At 39.9% G+C, this 9,745-nt stretch overlaps 2 protein-coding genes across 2 annotated transcripts; both read right to left on the minus strand.

The window, feature by feature from the left end:
* Positions 1–198: 198 nt before the first annotated feature.
* Positions 199–2,696, minus strand: rnf181 (ring finger protein 181). The gene is made up of 6 exons (XM_080852924.1): positions 2,612–2,696; positions 1,985–2,118; positions 1,738–1,877; positions 1,503–1,618; positions 1,156–1,230; positions 199–1,033 (listed from the first exon to the last, which is right to left on the minus strand). Exons 2-6 carry the CDS (start codon positions 2,068–2,070, stop codon positions 974–976), a joined length of 477 nt encoding a protein of 158 aa, XP_080709050.1. The 5' UTR covers positions 2,071–2,118; positions 2,612–2,696; the 3' UTR covers positions 199–973.
* Positions 2,697–3,053: 357 nt separating this feature from the next.
* On the minus strand, positions 3,054–7,567 carry vamp5 (vesicle-associated membrane protein 5). Its single transcript, XM_080853008.1, has 3 exons — positions 7,331–7,567; positions 5,353–5,496; positions 3,054–4,110 (listed from the first exon to the last, which is right to left on the minus strand). Exons 1-3 carry the CDS (start codon positions 7,331–7,333, stop codon positions 3,916–3,918), a joined length of 342 nt encoding a protein of 113 aa, XP_080709134.1. The 5' UTR covers positions 7,334–7,567; the 3' UTR covers positions 3,054–3,915.
* Between the last annotated feature and the right edge of the window lie 2,178 nt (positions 7,568–9,745).

A 9,745-nucleotide genomic window follows, 5' to 3' on the forward strand; every position in this document is an offset into this window, starting at 1 on the left:
TTCAGTATCAACCTGGACACAATTGATACAATACATCTGACACAATTCTTTGTACTGTTTAAATTTGGAAACTTTCTATGTTGAGAATGGTGTGTTGAATCATAAAAGTAGAACTCATACGGCTTTAGAAAGGCGCCATTATTTCAACATTGTTTCCCTCACGGAAAAACATATACCACCGTCCAAATGTATATTATTTTGTGCAAGACAGTAGAATGCTAGGCACTGAGACCTGAGAGAAGCTATTTCATGATAACATGAGCCCAAAACCTGTTTTATCTAGACAATTAAAACAGCAGTAAGGTATTTTCACTAGAAATCTAACTATCTGAAAATCTGCAGACCTTTACTTGCAAACACCAACGACAATGTAGTCGGCATCAGTCCCCGGATCGCAGAATTACACAGTGAAAAGCCTGGGCTGCCACTTGCAATTGAAAAAGCGGGTTTAGGATGTTATAAATCACCTACATGTTATAGTCACTTACAAAAACATCCCTGTTTTAAATTAAAACCCCACAACTTTTGCCCTATGAGTGTTAAAGACCTTACTGAGTCCAATAATTCTAAACATGTAAAAAATCAGAAAACTGACAGTATTTATTGACAAGATACATTTCTGACTGATGTCTACTATATCGCATATATATCATGTCTATATTACAGGTAATCCCCTCTGAACCACTTTATGTTGTACATTAATTGGCTGAAAATTCATCTAATGATACCAAAACCACATTTGGGTCAGCAGCCATTCGTTCTTTTAATTATTATATGGACATCAAATCAGCACCACATGTTAAACCTGTCACTCATCTGCATAAAAACATTAATGATCATTTATATTTACATACAGCAAATTAAAAAAGAATGTTCCCGGGTTTTTCTTGTCCTGATTGTTATAGTGAAATGTTGACTGTCTTAGGTGAAAGCTGCAATGAGTGTGCAAAAGAGTCTTTCTTGTTGGCTGAAGCTATGTGTACATAGCCCCATGTAAATCTTCTAATCTATGTTCCCGCTGTTTTCTCCTCTCCTGCAAAAAATGAGATGAAAAAACAAACAATGTCAGAAAATGCTCCAAGTGAAAGGTGTTTCAGCGAAGAAATGTCACTGTATGAACGCTGCACACACAACTTCTCTTGATAGGGAGCTCACCTTGTCTTTCTTGAACTCCTCATAGTCTGGATTGTCAGTAGGCAACTCAAAACGACACAGGGGGCATGAGTTTGTCTGTAGATGTATAAACATCACGTGGTGAAGAGAGGAAAGAATGGTTCACAATTACAGAAGACTTAAAATATCTACAAACACGAGAATATCAAATAGTACAAATGGTGATTATGTCTAATAACAATATCTAGACCAATATCTAGGAAAAAGGGAAACAATCATCTATATAAACTTCTACAGAATACAAGTGAAGAACAAAGATATGGGCAGACATTTCAAGATCAATGTTTTTAGCCCATAATTGTTATGTAAAACAAAAGTATCCTGTTCACCTTGCCAAGCCAAGGCAGGATACACCCCGAATGGAATAGATGTTTACATGGCATTTCTCGCGCCGACTCAAGCTCTTCGAACTCCAATAAGCACACGGGACACTTAAGCCCTTTGTCTAGGAAAAACAAAAGAAACCACCAGACAGAGAGCTGGTTAACACAAGCAGAGAATGTGGGAAATATGATCTGACGACATCCGTGTTACACATGGTGAATGGGAGACAGTGCAACACACCTGCTTGCTCGGGGCTGATGATCACGACGGGCAGACTCTGCACAACTGTTTTGGAGGCAGCGGGAGGGAGACGCTGATCCCAGTCAGATGAGTCAATGTCAAAGGTCCCTGAGTCAATATCCAGACCCTGCATCAGGGATCTGCTCATAACATACCAGAAAATAATAGAAATTACTAACCATAGTTCTTACATTATCCGTTAAAATAAACTGCCGCAGTAGTTAAACAGGCAACCAGTAACTCTTACCTGGCTAATTCAAGTAGGGCATTCTGACGGTACTGCTCCTCGGGAATGGTCGGCTCACAGTCATGTTCGTCGAAATAGGAAGTCATTTTCGGTACATCAGCTTGACCCAACACATGAGCGTGTCACCTGCCCTCCTTGACAAAAAATGGAGTAAGTTACACACCACAGCCCCAGATACCACTAAGGCACTAACTTAACGTAGTTACAAGGATATTGTTAGATATCCGTGATCTCAGCTGCCGATGAAACACCCGGCACCCGGCAGCATTTAGCTCGCTAAGCTAATGATGATGGTAGGTGTCAAGTTATTTAGATCTGATGCATGTATCCTAAAATTCTCCATGTAACTTTAGCTTGCTAATATAAGCCGAACTTCTTCTGAAACGCTTTCCTCTGCTGAGACAAAAATTGTGGCAAATTGGAGATCTAGCTAACTATGTAACGTCAGAAAGAGTGTAGCCAAGTCTTCGATGTCTAGCTAGTAAGCTAACTATAGCTAGATCAGCTAGCTGGCAAACGCCAGTCTGTTGGGAAACAGTTGAAAGTTTGACATCTATTATCTGATGTTTCCAAACTTGTGACATCACAGCTACAAAATGTTTCAATTCATATTTGTCAAAAAATTACCTGGGATGAACTCTTGCCGTCTGGCGTTCCAATGTTAAATTGTATCAGAAGCTTTGAGCGCTATCATTGCACTGTCATCATCATAACAGAATCAAAACTTAGGGACTATCAACACTGCCCTACGTCAGAATAAGATGAACCAATCATTCACAAGACGACATACAAACCGTGTACATAGTTAGTATGAGAGTGAACAAGCCTGTGCTTCATTTGCATACCACCAGATGGCGCCCCTTTCATAGACAACCCACCCAACACGGACTCCGTCGCAGATTGAGTTTGAGATTAAACCAAATTTGAAACACCCAAAAATGTTTCCATGACAAAGTATCCTGTAACTGTTTGTAGCAATATCAAAGGAAGCCACCTGTTGAATGCCATAACTAAATACGAAAATGTTTCCGACCATTTTGTAGAACGTATGAGGCAGAAACTCACAACATGAAAATTGAAGTCTAACATTTATGTTGAAAGCACAATAAAAATTACATTATTTAACAGTCAAAATAAATGACAAACATACAAAGATTAAAACAGCTGAAATATCTTGACAGCAGCAAGGGTGTCTACTTTCCCCAGGTTATAAAAGTAGTCTACTACAATCATACTCACTTAACCAAATCTAATTTCTTCCTCCAGATGAAAGGCACTTCTTTAATACTGTTGAATAACTATACAAGCCCATGGACTGAGCAAACATATTCAACATGACACAAAAGCATGCTCTTCATCACAAAAATATATACATTTTTCAGTATCTTTCTTAATACTTTCTTTTTACATAGGTATAAATTAAACTGAAAATGTCCTGCTATGGAAAATTGTAATACAATAATATTAAAAATTTCGGACTGATGGTGATTACAACTGATAATATGTAGCATGAAGAATTGTAAACTCACTTGAGAGTAAATGTTTGCAAGATGAACTGCATCAGACCACACATGTAAACCTCATACAAAAGCCTGCACACTGCATCCGACGTTACCTCTGAAGAATGGCTTGAAAAGCAGCAGATCCAGGTACCTTTAAACATATATTTGTCCATTAGGCAGACCTCAGTGTGACAACCTGATATTTCTCTGAAAAATAACACTGCTTAAAAAGCATATGAAGTTTGCACTATTTCTGCTCCATTCTTATAAAAGCAACCTTTGTATTCGCCTTCAACTCTTGATGACTACAGGCTTGACTGTATCCCCCTAATCAATCCCTTTTCCTTTGGAGAGAATCCCTGATACATCTTCCGGTCTTCCTTCACATCCCCATTGTCTTCTAATTTCCCTGCCCGTCTTGCATCCTTGTCAGGGCTGTGCAGTGGAGGTTTCTTCAGGTCCATTACTTCCTGACGAGCTGAAGTCAATATTGGTCAGAACTGCCACCAGAATAATGACCACAATGACACCGGATAGAATGCCAGCTATCAAGATTTTCATTTTGTTGTTTTCCCACTGCTTCTTCCTCTTCACCTTCACTGCAGTCTTGGCAAAACCCTTGCTCTGTGAACAAAACATATGCAGTCCAGTGAGCAACTCTCGTACATGTATTCATTCAACATTACATTGCTTTTACACCCTCCAAATAATTTTGTTGATATATTCTGAAGTAGACATGGGTCATTTCTACTTGCTTCCCTGACTATTCACTATGTAGTTATGCACCAAATAAATCACCAAATACATCAGCTCACAAGCTAGATTGCTTTTATTGTTGCTAAGTGTGCTGTCGTTGATGGTTGCAAGGTGAGTCTGTTGGCTGTTGGCTTGCTAAGTTTAGACAAAATCTCCACAGATCCGAACAAGATACATATATTTGGCATCGCTTACACCATGTTCTCCAACCTGAGCTGTAGGAGCAAGTATTTCAGTTCAGATAAATAACTGCTGCAGAGTTTCCATTTGCCGTTTAGGTGCAGACCCATAGGGGGTTTCCTTGTTTTGATGTTACTGCACCTTTGATTGTGTTTATCCCAGTGACCCACTCAGACAACAAGTCCTGTGGGACTTATGGATCAGTGTGATGTAACAACACAGTGATGTGGGAACAAGTCGACCTCGCCGCCTGACCCTGGGGTGGACATGTGCCATGTGGCATGTCCTGTGCATAAACTCGGACACAGGCAGAGTGAGGTTTGCTTCATTCATCTCCTAACAAAAGGAAATAGCTTTCCAAAAATATCCCCGTAAACTACAATCAGGATGTAAATTGTACATTCTTTTTCCCCCTAGCCACACCTAGGGTGTATTTATACACTCCAATATGACATTTCCTGGCTGGTTCGTAAGATGTTTTGGACCATGGAACATTTGAGTAGGCCTAGAAGTGAAATACAATTGACTGACAAAACAGTTGAGCATTCCAGGAAGTATACACATTAGAATAACAAAAAAAACAAAAAAACATATCAAACCTCAATATGCTATTGTTTTTGATTTTTGTATAGTGTTACACTGGAAAGGTAGAAAAAAAAAGGTGTGTCAGTACTTAATACTAATACTTAATACTTACTGAGACTTTGTATTAAATACAGCATAACCATCACAATTAAACATTACAAAAAAGTAGACCTTGTATATGTTTCAGTGACATGTTAACCCTATATATTTTTTAATGTTAACCCATTTCTCCTTCCGTGAGGTGCATTGTGTTACCTCCTATGAAATACGCTGTACAAATAAAGTTTCATTGATTGATTGATTGATATATAGAGCTGAAACAGGCATGCACTGAAACATGCTCACCTGCTGGAGCAGTTGGTCTGCTCTGTTCTCCAGCTCCCCCAGCTTGCCTGAGCGTTCCTCGGCCTTGTTGAGGTTATCCAGCATGATGACCTTCACCTCATCCACATCATCCTGGGCCTGCTGCAGGCGGTTCTTCCCATTCTCCTGGGGGGGGGGGGGGGGGGACACACGCACATGAGGAAGGCTGAGACATAAGGAAGCGCAGGGCACACTCACCCCCTGTTTCAGTCATTTTGGGCTGAGCCTCAGGAAACACATTCCACTCCAGCGGTCACTTTTTCAAGCCTGGATGACACTGAGGAACTGACCCCGTCACAAATGAACTAACACGCGATGCGGTCCCACCGTCAGCTGTAAAACTGTGCATTGTCTTAGCTTGATTCATCTGTGATGACTTGTGCAATTACACAATGTAATTTGTCTGATAAGTTCATATAGTATAGATGCATCTGTAAAGTGTAATATGAACTACACCTTAGTTAAACACAGTGGAGCTATTCCTTTGTGAAGGTGTCCTTCAAACAACACTGCTGTGTAGTTACCTAATGCCATGGCATCACAGGCAACAAAACATATTTGTGCTCAAACAAACGGAATAGGGGTAAAGGTGAACCATGAGTATTCAATGTCACTTTGGACCACCTTCATCTGGAACTCTGCCGCCATGCTCCTCGGGCAGGAAATGAACAACGAAAGACACAACACAAGAGCCCACCAACAAAAAACAAAGAAAAACAAAGAGTCCTTTGTGTGACCCATGGGTGAGTGCCCAGAAGCTGGGTGACTACCCTCTGACAGTGTACAGAACAAAACACTGCATAAAGCATACCCCGTCTAGTCAAAGCAGAGGACAAATCTATCCCTATCTGGACTCTCCGCAAGCTTTCACCTTTCAGTTCAAGGATGGGAAGTGGGCCTTCATGAGTCAAGGATATGGGGATGAGGGATTAGTCAATAACGGGAAGACCAGAGGCCTGGCCAAGGAAATAACTAAATCACCATATCTTGTTTTGTACATCCATTAAATTTGCGGCGAGCATACAACAGACCCCTGAGCACAATATGCGGAAGTACCACCGTGATAACACTGATAACAAATAACTCCAGGTCGAAATGTAGCTAAATGTTCTTTTAGATATGTTTGCATGTTAATACACTGTATACTAATACACTGTATATTAACATCCACTATGGGAACATGCTGATATTCTGCTGTTGCAAGTCAACTTCAGTAATCATTGCACATGGCCCTCACACAAGATTAACATGAATCCACAATTACACTGAACACTTCATCTTTGAAAAAAGTTTCATGTCCCATCACTGATATACATAGCAGAACATATCTCCATCTGAAGAAGACAGAACTAAACAGTGTGTCTATTTGCTTATCATCTTTAATTCATACATCTTTTTTTTTAATTATTATTTAAAAACCAGTCAGGAAAAGTTCTGCTTTTCGTTCAAACTTCCTTCCTTCCCCCTCTCCTCTTTAAAAGGGAAGCATACCTGGCATTTCCTTGAGATCTGTTTAAACTTTCCATCAGTGATTAGTTTCATCATTAACAGTTCTCAGTGCTCAAGAGAGATGGATGTTTGGAATCGTTCATATTCCCATTATAGTTTAAAGAGAGGCACGCTGAAAAAAATAGTTTATCTCCGTGGGACTATTGTGACAGTTGTCACAGTCTTTTGTCTACATTCGTAAAGGAGTAATAGGCGTATATCTTAAACTAGAGTGGTATTAATAAAAGTTAATGAAACTAGATTCAGGGATGAGCGTCCCTGTCACTTAACCAGAGACATGGATAGCATTGTAAATTTAGCAAGTCTAATATGTAGAATAAGATCTTTTGCGCAATCTACAATTCAACAATTGCTAATATTCTGTCCGGGGTGCGGTCGCTTGACAGTACGAGCGTAGAGGGAAGCATTTCAAGGTATACTTTAATCAACGTGAATTTGTGTCAGAACTCACCATGTCTTTCTGACGTCCCAGTGTCCGTTATTTTATGAACTATATCCAAAACCACTGCATCTGAAAGATCAACTCCAAAGCGTTGTGTCGTGGTCGTTCTTGTTCTTCGATGCTGCTTCAGCTTCTGTTTCGTAGAATATAACTACACGGATGTTGTAGATTCAAGTTAATAAGTAAAAGCGGGCTTTCGTTTCACGATGTTCACTGTAAGCTATGACTGTGGCCACCCTCTCTGAACTTGGAACACCCCTCTGGTTGGACACACTAGCCCCCTTATCCCGGAATAGCAGTGGGCAGACGGAGATGACACGGCGTTTTTAAATATCCTTCGGTTATGTTATCATATTTCAGTAGGCTACCGGATACGGGGAAATCCCCCTGTAGGAGATTTTGTTTTCGATTATCACGATCATCACATAACTAATAATTCACAAGGTGTGTGTTTTTTTTTCCAAACTCAATTAAGTTGCTGTGTGTAGGCTATGACATAGGCTACATATCAGGGACGTGCAGTCATAGGAGGCAGGGGAGGCAGAAAAGTAAACAAATATATATATATAATAATAATATATATTTATGTATTATAAAATAAATATTCATATTTTTGTAGTTATCTGTGTAACGGGTGTCATTTCTGCATGATTCCGATCATTTCGAGCATTTGTATTATCAAAATCGCTGAATTTGCGCATTTCCGGTTCCCAGTGACAGTGATCAGCCAATGAACCAGGGACGTGCGGTCGATGCAGTGCGCAATCACTCCAAACTGGGTTTTACGCATGCCTGCGCAAGCGTAGAACCTTTGAGTCGAGCTCAAAACTCATTGAAAAATCCCTTAGGGGAGGCAGGCAGTACCACTGCCTCAGGTAAGGAGGCGAGCGAGAGCGCACTTGTCGGGTAGGCTATAGGTTCTGACGTTGGTTGGATTTCTTCTACACTTCTCTCTCAAAACTGGACTTTCAATCCAAACGTGAAATGAAATGTGAAATGATAAATAATGGGAGACCAATGCCGGAGCTAAAAGTTTCGCTTCAAACGACGGGACAGAATGTATTGACATTTGCATTGGAGTGTTTCACGTTTCCCAACGGGACTACATGCGTATGGAAAGCCAAAAATGACATAATTAAAAATAAATACATAACTAAAAATGTGAGTCATAAATAAATAAAATGACTAAAAATGCACCAAAGAAAAGCATTAGAAAAAATATATCATGCAGTTATGTGACTGGAAATGGAAAATGAGTCCTTTTTATTTACTGTTACATTTATTTACGCTTACATTAATTCCCAAATTAATTTCTTCCTCCTTCTATTTTTCTATTTATTTACACATTTTTTGCCGTACTATTTCCCGTACCGTATTTCTTTCTTCTCGCGCCTTTTTGCATTTCTTTCTCCTACATTTACCTTGAATGAGGTGACTGAACAATTGACCGCAGATCTCGCCCAAATTTCTTCACAACCCCACAATGCTGTTGGACGCCCATCGTTCAATTTACCAGTGGAAGCAGTGGAGAATTATTTACTGGCAGGGCTAACTGTCCGTGAAGTAGCGGATGTACTCGGAGTTAGCGAGAGGACAGTCCACCGTCTAATGGCACAGCATGGTACAAGGTGAGTCTTGGCTTAATAGATATTAAATAGAGATACTCATTTAGGCTACTAGTACTGTTGTAGTAATTGTAATAGTACTGAACCAATTGTGATAAGGGTGTCTGACTTGAGCAACGCCACTACGGACGAAGATTGGCCCCATCATCATATTACAGCCAGTGTTTGGGTGATGGCTGAAAATCACACTAACCATCGCATCCAATTCTTCGTCCGTAGTGGCGTTGCTCAAGTTAGACAATAAAACGTAACGTTTTTTCAGTTCTGATCAGATGATAATTTTAAAACCATAGACTAAAAATGTATATAATGTATACATACATGTATATATTATATACATGTATGTATATATTATATACATTTTTAAACAACTAGAGCTCAAAATTACGTAATCACTTCCGGTTTCTGTGCCTCACTATCTACGAACCTCACGGCACGTCACTGCTACATATGGCTGATATATCGAACCCTATTGAACCTATGGCTAGGGCTATGTATGTCTGTTCTTTTCAAACTAATCAAGGAGACAATGCCACAGGTAATAAACTAAGTGTTAACAGCTCTAATATATTTGAAAGAAAGAGATATACGTGGTTTACATGGAAACACATGATTCCACTGAGAACCAATTGTCCAGATAACTCCAAGCACTCTCAATCATCACTTGAACACAAGGTAGAATGGGCTTACAGATGTCTGGAATCTTTCTGTATAGACCAGGCCATGTTCCACCATACAGGACAGGGCATATTTTGACACAGGGAACAGAAAGGAGGAGAGCGGAACACCCATTTAATAC

This window comes from Sprattus sprattus, assembly GCF_963457725.1.
Source record: "Sprattus sprattus genome assembly, chromosome: 15".
NCBI classification, from domain to species: domain Eukaryota; kingdom Metazoa; phylum Chordata; class Actinopteri; order Clupeiformes; family Clupeidae; genus Sprattus; species Sprattus sprattus.